This window comes from Protomyctophum bolini (assembly GCF_963924005.1).
Source record: "Protomyctophum bolini genome assembly, chromosome: 19".
NCBI classification, from domain to species: Eukaryota; Metazoa; Chordata; class Actinopteri; order Myctophiformes; family Myctophidae; genus Protomyctophum; species Protomyctophum bolini.
Window position 1 is genome coordinate 23,544,638 of NC_137880.1, and position 18,033 is coordinate 23,562,670.

Sequence of the window (18,033 nt, forward strand, 5' to 3'; positions counted from 1 at the left end):
GTAAGTGCACCATTTCCCTGGGGTCTAGTCTAGTGCATTCTCTGCTGATGTCGACAAGCCTCTCTGACGTATACATGTGTACACTCTCAGATATATATTTATAAATTAACATAGAGGATTTTCCTGTGTGGACATGGAAAAAGGAGTGGAAATAAATCTTCTTCATCACTGGAGATTACTGCAGATTATTTGCAGCCTTTTGCAAAATCACTGCACATTAACGATGGCCATGGCACTCTGAAATGGGGGGATTATGTATGAAACATACTGTGGCATATTTTAAATCATGGCAACAACATGGCTGAGATGTCCATCGGATTAACACCCTTTCCTGACGCAATGTAAGACTGGAACCAAAGCATCAAACAAGCGTGTTGCTATCCAAAAGAAGGAATTCATCTATTTAACAACAACAGGGTTGGGTGGAGGATGTAGAATTGATTTTCTGGTGGAAGGTTATAGGACTAAAGCAGGGATTCATTCCCTAGTGTCAAGCTCTTACCTGTTCTCAGCAAAACCAAGCACTCCTGACTGACAGGCAAGGGGTGCGGTCTTGACAGCACATCAGCCAATGCCTCCACTATGCATTTCATCACCTGGGCAGACAGAAAGAACACAGGACTGTTAGCTACTGGGTTACTAATTAGTTATTGTTTATTGCGACCATAGGTCGCAATAAACCTAATGATTTTTAATGATTTTTATATTTATTATTTTTCTTTAAAGCTTCACAAATTATATTTCATTGCGATACCACGATAAATAAAAACGTTGTAGTGGTTAAAGCATATGCCTTTCATGTGGAAGGTTGTGGGTTCGAACCCTGCCTGGGGTCGACGTCAGCAAGGGCATGCGGTCACAACGGGTTCCTAACGCCAAATCAAATGGGTTCAGATCTGAGGCCGTATCTGAAGCCTGTCCTGGACGGGGTATCCCGACGTAAAAACAAATCCATCCACTATGTTAATTAATTTATCCAAGCCACAACACAATCACATTGATTGATCGTTAAAATAAACATGAAAATGCCCACGGCCCGTGCGTGGGCCATGAATGCTTTTAGGATATTTCAAGTGGGCTCTGCTCCAGAAAGGGATTTGGAGCCTGCATGTTGAATGTCCAATGTTTGTGTATCAATTCACTCCAGTAATAATTTATTCCACAGTGGTCCAGGGACCACCTGTGGTACTTGATGGGGTTCCAGGTGGTCCCCCGGCAAAATGATGGAGAGTTGGTAACCAAATCCTACCTACATGACTGCCTGCCTAAATATGTTCCAAACCGCCCCCTCAGGTCTTCCACTGCTGGCCTGACTCCCTTTGACAGGGAGTCTCTATAGACATTTTTAAAGCACAGCTCAAGACCCACTGCTACACTCTTGCTTTTAATTGATCTTTTGCTAATCCTATAGTATCCGACGACAACAGAATATTCTAAGACTTGGGTCTGAGAGGCCAAATATCATCAAATGGTGGTCCGTGGCTCAAATGCAGAATAAATAATGGGCCTTGAAATGAAAAGGGTAAATTCCGTTCCGTTGTGCTTTCAGTGACCAGTGACTCACTCAAAGGCCTAATTATTTAAAAAAATACTCGTTATTTCTCTCTGGGTCTTTGAAGCATTCCTCGGTTACACTGTATCTCTTATTTGTCTCTCCTCTCCTCTCTTATTCTCTTACAGTATCTATCTACAGCAGTGGTTCTCAAAGTGAGGGGCCGATTGACCCCCAGGGGCCCTTGTGGGATGTTCCAGGGGGTCCCCAGCTAAATTAGTAAATATATAATATGGGTTATTCCTAGTATTCAGTGCCATTTGTGTCCCCAGGTCATAATACATCATACAGTACCTTAAGCAAAAACACTAATTCCAAAAAGCTTATAGGTTTTCCAACATAGAATTTTTTTTTACCTCAGAGTGAAATAAATATAAAATAATCCCTTTGATTTGAGGTATGCTAAAACGCCATGTCCTCCGCATGTTTTTTCAGCTTCATATATCTTCAATATATCTAATCAAATTCAAACAAAATCTAAATTTTGAAATCTTATTATATATGCTTCTCACCAAATGTTATTCATTTTGATAAATCTTGAAATCTATTTTGTCCCCCTGTCAAGCTGATGCAAATCCACCTGTAAATGTTCCCTGACTAGTTCTCTAGCCAAATGACTTCAGAAAGTAATTTATGTTTTATGTTTTATAGCATTACTGATGTGGTAAAGTATAAATCCCCCCCCCTGTTATATTATAATTGATACATTTTCATGATTCAGAAAATATGGTTGATAACTATATTAATGGCCATAGCATAAAATGTCCCATATTTGTCCCCCATGTTACAGTGTCAATGGATATTTACATGGGACATTTGGAATAATGCATTAAGCTGGACAGATATGTTTTTCTGACAGCTGAACATAATGAAGTGATGAAACATTAAAAAGTCCTTGACAAGAAAAGGTTTGACCATATTGTGTATCTTCAATCTGCAGTATCAACCTAAAATCTATCCACTTTAATAATGGCCTTCAACAAACAAACAGCCCGGGCTCTGCTCAGCATCTAATTCTCGTATGGGATGTGAAATGGATCCCTGTCTCAACTAAAGGGTCATGACTCTCTGCTGTGCTGGAGCTAGGAATGGGCTTTATTGATTCTGAAGTCAAAGTGAACTCGCCCCTAGTTGGTGGTGAGAAATGTAATACAGGACAAATTGCTTGGCTGGTGTATATTTCTAGCTCCAGTTTACCTTTTGAGAGTGAAGGGTGGTGAAGTAATTATAGTTGACCGATGAGAAGTTGGCTTTTATACAATATTGTATTTTTGAGTGGTGCAACCACTATAGACTCCTAGCAATTTCTGTCTGTGGCTGTGGCACACACACACACACACACACACACACACACACACACACACACACACACACACACACACACACACACACACACACACACACACACACACACACACACACACACACTAACTGTATATATGATGATTTGGGGTGTTACAGTACAGTACAGTATAGTGACAGTACAGTAGAGGGACCACTGTAACTCTGTCATTTATCAACCGTCCATTACACACACCATACACACCATATTTCAGTCATTTGTTATAAGTAATAAATAATGTGTAAAATAATTGCTGCTTACTTTGACGTCTTCATTCTCCAGGTGACCAATTGAAGTCACTGGCAATGACAGAACTGGAAAATAAGGTAAAGCATGTCAACATAACATTGTCACACAGATTTTAATTATTTGGTCATATTATGATCCCAGCCAGGGTGTCCTTAACAGCTGAATCCAAAATTAGACTAAAACGAAAAATATAAAATAATAATAATGTATAATTAATTAACAAATAATCTAACTCACAACTTTAAAAGAACCATTGAATTAGGACTTGCTAACTGCGCTAAAACTGCAGGTGAGTGTTTTTTTGCCCTGCATTCGATTCTAACACCGCAAGGCTCCCATAATGACAGACGTCTCTCTCTCTCTCTCTCTCTCTCTCTCTCTCTCTCTCTCTCTCTCTCTCTCTCTGGCGCGTGCGCGCATACACGCACGCACGCACACAACACAAATAATACTTGCCGCTGTCCTTGGTTCTGAATCGAGGAAGGACATCATGAGACACAAACAGTTCAACAGCCATTTTACTCATTCAACTTTAAATGTAACAGGGCATGCAGGGTCGAGCCTTTTTCTTACCGCAGTTAGATAATGTTGTTAAAAACAACAATCCTCTCACGATCATCTTCGCAAATTATAGACACATCCAACCAAGCTCTCCAGCAATAGGAGAAAATTGGGCAAACCCTTGTTTTTTTCCGCCTCCCCAGAAGGTTTGATTCCGCCTCCTTCGAGTGCTGCAGATGGTGTTTTGTTTTATGGATGCATGCTGAACAAAACTTGGCCGCCTTTCGTTATTTCTGGAGAGCACGGTGGTCCCTCTGCATGGATGGACGCGGTCCTATGGTTCACACACCACACGAACACATCGCTGCAAGCCCGCAGCACGCTTTTATACTGAACGCCTGGCATTGGACAGAGAGGAAATTACATCATCGTGACATCGTCTTCACACTATTAGAATCGACGGTGTTCGTTTAACCTCTGAGATTGTACAAAACGCCATACGGGTCCATTTTGGTGCCATTGTAGCCTATACGGAGGATTTAAGAGCCAGGGCTATGTGATAGTGATGACACCGGATAACACCGGGCGTGTAAAGGCAGTGATGGAAAGTATAACTGAGAAACTAAGTACCTACTGTAGTCTGTAAGGTACTGTGTAAGGTAAGGTATTGTAACTAGATATTGTAAGGTATTGTGTAATTGTAGGCTACCACAATTTTGTGGTATTTAGTACTTCAAGTTGAGTATGTAACATTTTCAGTAGGCTATACTTCTATTCTTCCATGAACCTTTTCTCAGTTACTTTGTAGATTTTGAGTATTACTACACAAAAATACATTAACCACTTTAACCGCCCTATATGTATTTTAGCCATCAACTGCAATGTATTGTAAATAATATTGCACAATACTAATACAATTAGTTTTTTTGTAGCCTACTTAATTATACACAGTATAGGCTAAGTATATTGCTGACCACAATTAAAACAATTAAGCCCTTTAGGGCTTTTTGTGTTATCCTTTCAGCACCATTGTAGGCTATAATCATACCACTAGCCTACTACTATTAGCATACTGCTAATAATGTATTCAAATAATAATAATAATTAAAAAAAAAAAAATCAAATTACTAAATATGAGTGTTATCTGATACATTGAAAGGTTTTTTTTTAGGATACAAATTATTTACTTTAGTGTGATATAACTACATCCCTGCAGTGCCATTAGAGGTGAAAAGATGAAGGCTATAAAATGCTTAAGTGTAAAGCAATTAGTGCTAAAGCAATAGTGACAATGGCATGTTTTCTAATATCTGGTTAAAGTATAGCCTATAGCAATAATCTACCCAGCAATAACAATTTAAAACGGTTGTCTGAAAGAAGCATGACAATATCACTATAGATTAGATGACTATAGATTTGTGGCTTCATATTTTTATAGCTGATGAAGGATGGAAGGACAAAATGATTCAGAATGTGTAAAAGGATTTGTAGCTATGATATCTGGACTGGTTTTCTATGCTGTAAAACAGATTCCCACATTTCATTCTCCGGAATGACCTCCTGTGGGATTCAGGTTTGGAAAGTTGTACTGTAATGTAATGTCCTTGTATCTGACACTAAAAATAGAGAACAGAACAGCTAAACAACTTAAAGCCAAGACTCGGAACAAAGAGGATATATCCATATCACACATCATCACCAATCATTTTATTTTGGGGTATTACAGATTACAAAGGTGTATATAAATTGTATTTGCTGATAGTTGTGTTGCTATAGGTGACATATAGGTAAGATACAACTGAACTGTCAATGATGTGACAATACTTAAACTGATAAAGTTTAATCATGCACGTTGTAGGTGGTATGAAGGGATTCAAATGAGCAAACACTGGGCAAAAAATACAGTATTTGTGAAAAGTAAACAAGACTCTGGGGTCATTAAATCAGCCTCAGGACGCTGACAACAGGATGGGAAAAAAATGTAAATTAATCATCTTGTACTGTAGCACTGATTAATGTGTTAGGTTACTGTTGTTGGCAAGTATACAGTACTGGACTGCTGCATGGAATGAAGACAAATTGATTATCTCAACATGCAGGGCTTGATGGAAACAAAAGTCCATTAATGAATTTGTGTGTGCGTGTGCGCCTGTGTGTGCGCGTGCGTGTGTATGTGTGCAGTGTGTGTGCACACGTGTTCCAGGGGGTCCCAAGGTACTGTAAATTCTTGATAGTTTAGGAGCCAAGTCTGGATCCTTACGAGTCCATTTGGTTCCATTGTACATACTCTCCAAGTCCCAATACAGTGGCACATTGAAAGATCATTGTAGATCTGAGTTTTCGCTATTTCTAAAATAGGACTTGTTTGATTCTAATGTATGTTTGGGTCCTGGGGAGACAGAGCTAAACCTTATGGGAAACACTGGGGTTTATATGAGCCTGAACTGTTTGGTGTCTGTGGAGCCTGTCTTCCACCTCCGACTCGTGCATTGACTGAACATCGTTACTGTCGGGCAGAAACCTCTTATCTCCATATTCTAAAATGGTGTCTGTTGGACATTATGAGGTTTCCACCGACAGCGGTGACGATATGCTCTTTTGTTCCCGGTGTTCATTACAAAAGTGAACAATGAAAGGATTCTTATGCAGGCTTCACATTATTTGCTGTTCCAAATGCCCTATCACGCCATGTGCTCCGAGACCCCACCAAAGACCCACCTATAATGCCTTTCAGAGAAAACAATAAAGAATGGTTGTTTTGCTGCGTCACATGTGGACCAGTATTTGTCTTGCAGGCCATCGACCGCTGGCGGCTCTGTTTGCACATGGATGGGGTTTTCTATGAAAGCAATAACCATTATGAATTTAAATGTCAGACTCAAACTTGTGCTTGTGGGAAATTCAGCTAGCAGAACAGGTGGAAATGGTGGATCAGAAATATGGTACTTATAGCCTGATAGATAGGTCTGGTGGTGGTATATGGAACAGTAGAAATAATAGAAAGGTAAAGCTTTAAAATGTAACTGTCCAAATATGAATTGCCTCTTTATTATCAGTTGATTTATTTTTTTAAGTTCGGATACCCCATCCAGGACAGGCTTCAGACACGCCTCCTCTGGAGACATGGCTCAGATCAGATTTGATTGTTAGGAACCCATTGTGACCGCTTGCCCTTGTTGACGTTGACCCCAGGCAGGGTTTGAAATTTGAACCCACAACCTTCCGCATGAAAGGCATAATTATGCTCTAACCACTACACTAGGGTGGCCATACTTCTTTATTATCAGTTAAATTCAGAAAAACATAGCTACATGATGATAGTTTGTGCATTAATTGTTCATGCCACCCGTCTATAATAAATGAAAGTAAAGGTTCTCATTTAATACATTTAATGAAAACATTTCTCAGTTAAACAAACACCCTCTAATGTAAGCTATTCAAAAGCAGTAGTTACTGTTCACAGCTACCTTCTCGCATGGCAGTGTGCTTTCCATAAAGAACAGATTCTTTACTTGAAAATCACTAAATGGCGATTATATTATTATAGCATAAAGTAGTGTTTCTGCTAACACATGCAATTACTACGCTATGTAACTTTCCACTTCTACCTATTGAGCTAATAGGGCATGCCTGCTTGCTCAGGGGATAAATTATATCTTGATCATCAGGTCAGAATTTGTGTCAGATCCTGTGTCTACAGTAGGTGAGGCATGACCTTTGACATGATCTAAATGTCTCCATAGAAGAGCAGGGAGACTAAATACAACCATCCTGATTGTATTAACATATACCGGTATTACAATCTGTTCATTAAAAAAGTTAGATAGTAACCACTACAGCCCTACTGTATGTACTAAAAATCTAAAATAACTTAATAAAAGGAAAAGTAAATAGAAGAAAATGTGGTGAAGACCATGTTTACTTTGAAACATCTGTCAGAGGAACCACTCCATTCAATTCAACTATACTGAATGCACACCCATTTTCTTTTCATCCTCTCATTCAGGCATTATTACATCAGCGCCAAATGACCATTTCTGAACAAACCCAAGTAACATGAGAGGGGCCTAAATATAGCGTTCACCTGCGGCTTGTGCCCTCGTATTTTGTGTCGATTAGCATCACGATACGGGAGCAGTTGAATAGGCTTTGTAGCCGTGCGAGACGAGCGTGTCTCACTGCTTGTGATTTTGAATGGGTGACAGAGTGTGCTGCACTGGTTAAGTGTGTTTGCTTTTCATAACATTAGAACACTGTGTGTAAAGGTCTTTGTGTCTGCTCTGCGACGACAACACCTGCTGCTGTATTCAGAGCTCCATGGGGAAGGTGAAAGTCAGGACAGAGTGAACCACAGCACAGAGGGACCTTACGACCCCCCCCAGCCAGGTTGTAACGTTTGTCTTAAGTTAACCACTTCTTAAACCCTAAAGTATATAGGAGTGGTTCCCATCAAAGTGGGTCCTTGGCTGGGTGATAGGGGGGGCCCCGGCAAAATGTGTTATATTGTTTCTCTAGAAACTAGAGTGCATGACATAGCTTCCTTATGATTCTTGATAACTATCTAGTATGTATTTGATGTATTTCCATGTGTTCTTGCTTACTGTAAATCGCTCTGGATTAAGCCTTAATCCAGAGCGGTGTCATAATCATTTTAACCACTTTAAACGAGATTTTATATTTTGTCTATTAAAAAATATTATACAAAGTGACACGCTATGAGCTTGTACATTGGCATCTTTAAAAAAATCTCTGTATAGTCTATATAAAAATAGTCTATTTTCTTTTTAAAGCAAACATTTGTTTTTAGATATTTCTTTGTGGCTTTCGCCTTTATTTTTGGGGATAGGCTAAAAGGAAATGGGGAGAGAGATGACATTCAGTAAATGCCGGATCCGGATTGGGAGTCGAAACTGCCAGACTGGATTACCAGCCAAGGTGCCCAGACGACCAAGCCAGCCACCCGGGCCTAAAGCAAACATTTTTAACTGAAATCTTTGCTTCTGTAGGACCCTGGCACACAGTGTGTTTGAGATGGGCGTCCGCAGCCAGATACATTTTCATTTTTAATTTTGGGTGTCCTTGACATGAAAAAGCTCAAGAACCACTGCTATAGGCTACAACTGTATGTTGACCCACCGATATAGCCTACAAACTGAGTGCCACATCTACAAGTGTGACGGCTTTTGAGCTTGTAGATTTTTGCTATATTTGAATTGAAACACTGTATAATCTTTTGGTATTTCTGAATTGGAATCCTGAAAAGTAACCTTTTTATACAATTTCAAATGCATCTAGTTATAGTTATGTTAACTTTATGAACTAAATACCAAATACATTGGACATAAAAAGACAATGACATTTTAATAGTCATTAAGCTACAAGTAATTAAAGCAGGTCATGTTTGCATTTTTGGAATTGTAACAGCCAAAATCAATAATTTGTCAGTATTCTGATATTAACCTGCAGGCCGCATTAAGTGATGGTGGGGGCCATGTATGGAACTCTAAAGACTAAAAGGACTCCTAATGGCAGGCAGCTACTGCTTGACAATATCAATAGTTATTTGAATCAGACGGTGCACCAGAGTTGACACTATATATGCACTTAACTTTATTGTAGTTTGGACATTGTTGCAATTACCTCTCTTTGTGAGGGAGGGAGTCAACGGACATACATTACAGATTGTATCTTTAATAGCAGGTGGCTTTAACAGCATTATGTTGTATTCAGAATTTCCGATGTCTCAACTCTCAACAATAAGACCAAGTTAATGCTGCAATCAGGATTCAAATAAAAAAAATAGAAAAAGTAATTCTACCAGCTCAAGTGTTTCGAGTTTGCGGATCTGCTACTTTAAATTTGTGTGACGCTGCGTGCAAGTGCTGAAAGTTCTGCTACTGAGCTAAGGCAAAGAGGTAAAGGTGAACTTTATTTATCCAATTGGTGAAATTGGTCCTCTGCGCTATCACTCACGATTATGAAAAATGACAATTAATTGTCACACATTAATAGTGGAAATAGCCAATCTACAAGCTGTGTGCTTGTAGATCTGCTATTTTCACTATTTAAAAAAGAAAAAAGTTTTTCGACATGGAAACGATTATGCAAAAATAACTGCGATTAGATGATTATGTCAGAATTGTGACACATCTAGTCAAGGGCACTGGCAGGAGTTTACCTACTGTAGTATGCATGTCTCCTGGTGTGGGAACGTGAAAGCTAACACAAGGAGAAACATGCAAACTCCAAACAGAAAGGCCAGCCCGGTTGGGGATCGAACCCTTCTTACTGTGAGACAGCAACAGTGCGCCACCGTGCTCCAAGGGCTCTAATATGCACCTGACTGTGCAGGAGAGATATTACGCTTTGAGCTTCATTGCAATACCTAAACACAGGGTCTGAATTTTTCGATGGAAGAGTAGGAGGACCACCTTCAACCACTGCAGATGTTTTAGTTCATACTCTACCATACAGATTGGTTGAAATAATGTTTTATTTGTAAGAGAAAAAACCCCTGCATGGATTGATTGCAGCTTGCAGCTAAATGATGATTACACAGAATGGAGAGGTATGAGCCACATTAGGAGCAGGAGAGACAGAAGGGGGGACGGAGCCTTGGACGGAGCATCAGACGAGGGGTTGTCAATGGCTGCACTGGGTCTGGTGAAGATGTATGGATGGTCCTACACATAGGAGACAGATTCAGGCCAAATGGTCAAATCAGCCCTCAACGGCTTCTGACAGGAATATGGGGAGGGAAGCCTCGCCCCTTAGGGGTGTAATCTGTGAGGTTACGGCATGTGTTTTGTCTGTGTACATGAGACCAGAGTAATGTCTGCTGTCAGAGCCAGTGATAGGCCTGGGGGCTACACACTACATACTCATAGTGTTAGAGTTAGTGCTAGGGTTTGTGAAGTTACGGTTAGTGTTAGGGTTAACACCGACAACAGCGCTGCGTAATCTCATGCAGATCGGCTACTTTCGCCGTTTGTGAGGACGCACACATGGGTGTGCGTTATTATGCGGTGGAGCCACAGAGAAAATTGTTATTATGAGGGTCAGCTTGGCACTTTTTGCCACATTTTGTTGCCCCCCTCGTCGTGTTGCCCAACGCGCAGTGCGTATTGCGCCTATAAGCTGCATTTTAGTCTAGTTTTTATTTGTCTAGGAAATTGTCAATATATTTAGTCTCAGTTTTAGCCATCATAGCTTGGTTTTTATTTAGTTTGTCAGTGAGAAAAGTCGACTAAATGAACACTGATGCAACGGCAGTATATTGTGTACACGAGCAGTCTTACCAGGGATGGACAGATGAGATCGATGGAGTCTGAGAAACTCCCCACCATGGACTTCCCTCCCTCGGGCTGAAACTGGGAGAGATAAAACGAGAGAATGAGACGATTGTGGCATCACTGTCTCTATGGCAACCACTTTCAATATGGCACACACACACACACACATCTCTCTGACATGCCATTACTCCGACTACATGGCTTCGTGTTCGGTCGGTCAGGGTTAGTATAGTGCGAGTCGGACCAACGCACCGTCGGAACAATGAGCCGTCAGACTAATGACACGGCACCCCAAATGGTCCCTTTTGGGTCTGTAACTCTGAGAGTGTACAAATGGACCCGTAAGGTAGTGCTGCACAATTAATCGAAAAAAGATTGAGATCTAGATTCAGACACCTATGAGATCTCATTTCTAAATTTGAGGAAGAATCGTGAAGCAATAAGTTGGCTGTCTGATTCATTTGAGTTACTCTTATGTTTTTGCAACAAGAGGTTTACAGTAAGTCGAGCACTGTTTTCTGTTTAAAGCCACAGTAGTTGGCTCCAGGTGCCACATTTTTAATATATTAATGTTCAGCCACTACAGACTAAAGACAATACATATTTTCATGGAATTTTCAAAAAATATCAAAATGTATGATTATGGGGCCTTGAAAGTTTGAGAATCACTGCTATTAGATGACTAGGCATTTGCAGAGCCACGCCATAAAAATGCCCCCAGTGTGGAAGAACATTTGGTGATTGTAGTGATCCCTGAGGACACATTAGTTCTCTGCGTTTGACCCAAGGCCGTACGTTGTACTAGGAGCAGTGTGCAGCCAGAGGACGCATCATCGGGGAGCAATTAGGGGTTCAGTGTCTTCCTCAGGGTCACATCCACATGATGATTGCAGGAGCCAGGGATGGCAGTTCTACCTCCCGAGCCACTATCGTGCCATTTACACTCCTGGGCAGAAGTTTCTAATACAGAGAGCTTGTTTCGTGCCCGACCAGATGATAGACATTTCTCAATAGAACAGCAGGAACACCAACTACAACACTGAGGAAGGCCGGCCAGGCCGAAACGCGTACGTTGTCTGCTCGTCAGAGTTAAATAAATCATGTGAAAATGACATATTGAGTTCTGGCATTTTCTTCATTTTATCATGTATCATCGAGCCTTGCACCTAGAAAAATGTAAGCTTTCAGATACTGATGACAAAATACTGCTTACATAAATCAAAAAATATCTAAAAATAATTATAATAATAAAAAAACGCTTTGGAATTGAGACAAAACACTGGTTCATGAATTCAAAATAACATTAAATGTTTCTTCTTTAATTTCAAAAGATAAGAATCAAAGAAAAATCTAAGAAATTCCATAAATTAGAAAACAAAGGTTTAAATAATGAGTGAAAATGAGAATGAGAATGGCAGATCTACAAGCTCACTTTGCGCCATGTTGTGAGCTTGTAGATCTGCCATTTTCACAAAGTTTGGGTCCCGGGCAAACAACTTATTTCGTTTTTGGCTCTTGAACTAAAAGAGCTAGGGACCCACTGATGTAGTTAGTCTATTACAGTGGTTCTCAAACGTTTTCTTGTCAAGGACCCCTAAATGTATATGTGTATTAGGCTGAAAATATTCTGAAAATATTTCGTACCAGGGACCCCCCATTCAAGATTTGTGGTGTTAAAAATGTTACAAATATATTTTTTAAGTGTCAAAGAATGACAAGATTTTCTTTTTAAATAGCTGATGTATATGGGCCTGGGTGGGTCCCTGAACCCCACCCAATGGACCATAACTCTGAGAGTGTACAAATGGAACCCGTATGGATTTGTTTCCACTTCATACACTCCATTTGTTTCCTAGCTATCCATCATTTATCTGGAACCCCCTTAAGGACCTCTGGGTCCGCACCCCCCACTTTGAGAACCTTAATGGTCTATTAAATAAGGTGCATACCATGTTGTTCCAGAGTCCCTTGGCCAGCTCCTCGTGTCCCTTGATGGTGAAGTGGAAGCAGTCGTGAGTGAAGAAAGTCATGTCGATCTTCCCGTTCTGCTCAAGGAGACAAGCATCGTCTGTCACTCATTTATTGACAGACGGAGCCAGACATTACATACATACAGCAGTCAGTCAGGTGTATATTCACCCATTCTGACCTGAGATCAGATTCTAAAAATGTCTTCTACATCCTGACAGTTTTCTGAAAAAGCTATGTTTCTATGTCAGATTTTTCAAAAATAGCAGACCTACAAGCTCGTAGCGTGCCACTCGGTGGCACGCTATGAGCTTGTAGATCTGCTATTTTTCAATAGCTAAAGCATATCATAATGCTAACACCAAAAGGAGTTCCCGCCCAAAATGGGTTAAGCCCCATAACCCTGCAGCAGGATTAAGGATTAAGGGCCGATCACAACGAGCTCTATAACTATAAAGTTTACTGTTTCAATAAACATTCTTCTACCTCAAGTGGATGGCAGAGTTCACACCGCCGGCCCACCTGTCCTCCATTAAGCCAGTTTCTTATATAAGATAGGGCTTAATGTTTCAAGTGTATGGTAAGGAGTTTACCGGGAGGCGAGGGGGATCGGCGTGTTTCAGGAAGGGCTGAAGCATGACAGCAAAGTCATCTCTGAAGAAACGGTCACTGTACAACAGCTGCTCCAGTCGCTTCTGCAGGGAGGACGACAGATGAGATTGAAAACATTCATTTTACAGCTGTCTGTTGTCAGAGATGCATTCGTTACGAACAGAATAATACAGTAAATTACCCAAATCAGGAGCCTGGGGTCGTTGAAAGTGTCCCAGTGGGTCCCCAGCAAAATGAGGAACAGTTAAACCCTAATTTATACTTTCTGAAACATAGCACTTACCCTACCCCCTTAGATAGCATTTCTGTAGACTTAGATAGCATTTGATACAGATTTATAGCATATTATGTAGACAGCACTATAATTGCATTGTATGTAGCCATAGCACGTCATAGTACATATGTATAGCATAGTATAGTATGTATAGTTTATATGTATAGTTTCATTATATAGATATTCCACTGTTACGTTCTTAGCTTACGCATGTTTCATGATAAATGCTTTTTATGTGATTTTATGTGATGTATGATGCTTTTTTGTTCTTGTAAATCGCTCTGGATTAAGAGCGTCTGCTAAATGCCTAAATTGTAAATTATATCGTGAAAGATTGTGAAACACAAATCTCACATAACTCTTTTCAGTTGGGCGTCCGCGGCCAAAATCATATCAATTTGGGGGTCCTCGACATGAAAATGTTTGAGAACCACTGAATTCTACCAGTTTACAGTTTAAGTCCTTAGCCATTGAATAAAGTCACCCCATGGAGTAAGAGCAATAACATCCACCTGGAACTCTAGGTTGACCTCTATCAGCTCCCGTAGTTCAGGAGAGCTGGTCACTGGCTTTATCAGGCAAGAACAGAAAGACCTAAGACAGACAGGGAACAGAATGAGGTTAAACACTGCACAGCCATAAACGATAAGGATTGCAAAGGCTATGCAAAGATTCAGAGAGGTCTGGGTGCAAAAGCGAATTGAACTAATGGATTTAATCTATTATTTAAAAAATACATATTGGTAATAACATGATAAAAGAAAAACAAAATCATAGTACAACTTAACATTTTGATTTCCCTTACAAAATGTCAGATATATCTAAAATAGCATATCTACAAGCTTGCAGCGCATTGGGAGTTTGTAGAGCACTGTGTACCAATGTACTGTACAACAAAGTATAAAATTAACTGCTAAATCCGAAATTAAAATGTAATTGAAAGAATAATCGCTAATTAAATTAATCGATAGTTACAGTCCTACGTAGTAGGGTATCATTGAGATTAACCACTAACTGTACATATAGCCAGGTAGAATCTGTGAACTATATCTCATAGTTGGCCGCGGGAAGATATATACAGTAGGTGGTGCTGCAAAATGTGTGTGCACACGCCTTGTGCACGCGCAGTTTTGCGCATTTTCACATGGAAAAGTGGCTTTTACTTTCCCTCTCCACACGCATGAGCAAACTGACACGGGCAATTAACCAGGATAAGGCGCCGATACTGTGATACAGCACATTTATTAGGCCTAGTCCGAGGGGGGCTGTGCCTGGGGGGAGGGGGTGCTCCAGCCCCCACAGCACCCCTACTTCCCTCAGCCGTACATGAGAAAAGATTAGCTCTCGGTAATATTTCACTGGTGAGACTGCAACCTGAGTTATTGGCACAGCAGGAATGGAGCAAAAAACCCAAATAAATAAATACATAAATAAATAAAAACTGTCGAGAGACAAATCCACGGGCCTGTGGACGTTAAAGAGGGCTCTTCTGCAAGTGGTCTGCTTGTGTTGCATCACATTCAGCTCAACATCTGACAACATTTCATCCTTGATTACTTATGCACATACTAAAGCCGTGTTTAAATGCATTTAAATAAATACATTTAAATTCTGTTGGAAATCAGATATTTCTTAGCCTAAACTATGGTAGGCCTACTTTAAACCTGGCATCTTTTTTTAACACATTTTTTTACTGCAAGAATGGCTTCTATTTCAACATGCTAACTTTCCAGGAAGGGAAAGACTGTAGTTTGTATTAGCTTGGAATCCAAGCAATGATGCCATTGGTTTCTGAACCGTCCTGTGAAGACATGAATTGTGCCATCTTATGAGCATTAGTGAGGACCAATTATAATGAAGATAAGGTGGATGAAGTTCTCCTTTGATATTGAGAATGGAATGTAACTGAACAACAGCATTAATCACTCAAACAGTGTGTGTGTGTGTGTGTGTGTGTGTGTGTGTTGATGTCGATAAAACAATGACGATAAAACGATGACAAAAGATGCTCTTCGACTAAACTATGATGACTAAAACTAATAAATATATTGACAATTTCGTCAGCAAATAATAACTAGACTAAAATGTTAGGGAAGGACTAGTGGAGAAGAGATCCAGTAGAACTAAAAGATAAGTCATTTTAATGATTTTATGTTTGGTTGTGTGCATGTGTCACTCTCATAAATCAGGCAATTCAATGGCATCACAGCCACATAATAGATATTTTAGTCAATTAAATCAACTGTAGATTTAATCGACTAAAATCTAGACTAAAACATTTCAGCATGTGCGTGTGTGTGACTTGTGTGTGTAATTATCCCTGGTTGCAATTGCACCCCAGAAGGCTTTGTGCAGCTTCTGTTATTTGCTCCGGGGGTCTTTTTTGTGGTAAGAGTGTCTGACCGTTGAAGCAGACAGCCTGGGGTGGGCCTATGCACCTCTCGGAGGGTCTCCATGGGTAGGATCTGAACCACGTTGACAATCATGCGAGGAACCTGCAACACAAGTCAAAGGCTACTTCAGAACGGAATCAAAGATATTCACAATAACAGAAACAACTGCAACACTGTGGTTTGTGAGGAAGAAGAACTATCCCATTTCTCTAATTATTTAATAGAAAAAGTAGCAGTCTTCGGAAAGAGAGTTGTTTTTTCCCTTTACCTCATTCATGAGCATTTCCAAAGAGACGGTCATGTAGTGAATGAAGTTATCCACTGAGAACAGAGTCTAGACAAAACAACAGAGGGGAGACTTTACAGTCAGGACTACAGGACTTGACGACAGGTTGGAAAACATTGCACACATCTTTAACCACGTGGATTCTAGTGTCCCTGTTATGGGCATGTCATAAGAAGCTTGCACATTGTGAGCTTGTAGATCTGGTATTTTGGGGAGATTTTGCGTAGAGGGAAAAGGGGAGGGGGGCCGAGACCGAGTACAGACATGTACCTGTATAGGTGGCCCTAGGAAACAAAGAATAGTACTTAATTAAAAATGAAATGTTTAAAGCAGTGGATCTCAACGTGGGGAGCCCCAGGGGTCCATGAGATCCAGGGCATCCTCAGCACAACAGTCCCTGGCACAACATATTTTCAGATGGGGGTTCACAGCCAAATACATATTAATTTGGGGGTCCTTGACACATGAAAACATTTGAGAACAACTGTGTCACAAGAGAACATAAAAGGACAGCACCTTGTCTTTGCAGTAATCACAGATGTCATTCATGCCAATGAAAATTGTCAGCAGCTTCCAGTCCTCGTCAAAGTTCAGACCCTTCAGTTGAGGAAGAGACAACATGAGAGAAATTAACCTTCAAGGAGCAATTTCATTTAAAAATAATCAATACGATACAGTCAGTGTAAATAATGGGGAATTATCCATACATTTTGGAGGATCCCTTTTCAGTCCCTATCAAAACGTTAGTCGTTTCCTTGTATACTAGCACCTAATAAAAGGCTTGAAATGTTTGTGCTGCTCCAGTGTCCTCTCCTCTTTCTGCATCCGTTGTCCTTGTTCCTGTGATGCACCGGACCAGCCGTTACAGGTTTGAAGATTCCCTTTATAACCAATTAACCCCTTTTAGATACTTCCGCTATTTGAAAACTGCTCTTCCACAAGCACATTGTAAGCTTGTTATCTTGGCCATTTCCATTTAGGAAACAAATTAAATTCTGAGTAAAACATTGCATACAGGGCTTTCACTTTCTCAACATTTCCACACTGTGGTGTTGCTACTTTTGCCCAAATAAAAAGTCTGAGTAGGTCTACTTATTCCACCACTGCCTGTTGCTAAGCAACATGGTTAACAGCCAGGCATGCACGCTGTGGGCCCATCATGTCTTCATAAGGCTGCTATCGTCTCTATCGGGTGGAAACCTCGTGTCCAAAACTGGTACTTTTCAGGATTCAAACGCAAAAAATAGCAAAAGAATCAATATACCGGTAATCACTACAAACTCAAAACGCGTCACATTACACCACATTTTGAGCTTGTACATCTGCTAGTTTTGTGTGACACTGTAGCAAGATCAAGTAGGGGTGTTTATTTATGAAACATAAGAAAGAGATAAGAGTTTTTCCGCCTGACAGCAACGGTATAATGTGATTACAGTTACCTCGTAGTCTCTCAGCGTGTCAATCAAATGTCTGGTCTGGCCGGGCAGATTGCTGGGAATAGAACATTGTATAGACCATTATAACATGTTTACTTCACAGGTCATGGAGGTCTGTGTATGAAGGT

At 40.3% G+C, this 18,033-nt stretch overlaps 1 protein-coding gene across 3 annotated transcripts in view; it reads right to left on the reverse strand.

Annotated features, from left to right (window-relative positions):
• chga (chromogranin A) overlaps nt 1–3,985 on the reverse strand; it is a 15,911-nt gene extending 11,926 nt beyond the window's left edge. For all 3 annotated transcript variants that reach the window (XM_080790436.1, XM_080790435.1, XM_080790434.1), the window contains exons 1-3: nt 3,717–3,985; nt 3,156–3,208; nt 503–596 (exon numbers count right to left, since the gene is read on the reverse strand). In XM_080790436.1, the coding sequence (XP_080646562.1) occupies nt 503–596; nt 3,156–3,208; nt 3,717–3,762 (193 nt within the window). In that variant the 5' untranslated portion in view covers nt 3,763–3,985. The remainder of the gene's footprint in view (nt 1–502; nt 597–3,155; nt 3,209–3,716) is intronic.
• Nucleotides 3,986–18,033: the final 14,048 nt, after the last annotated feature.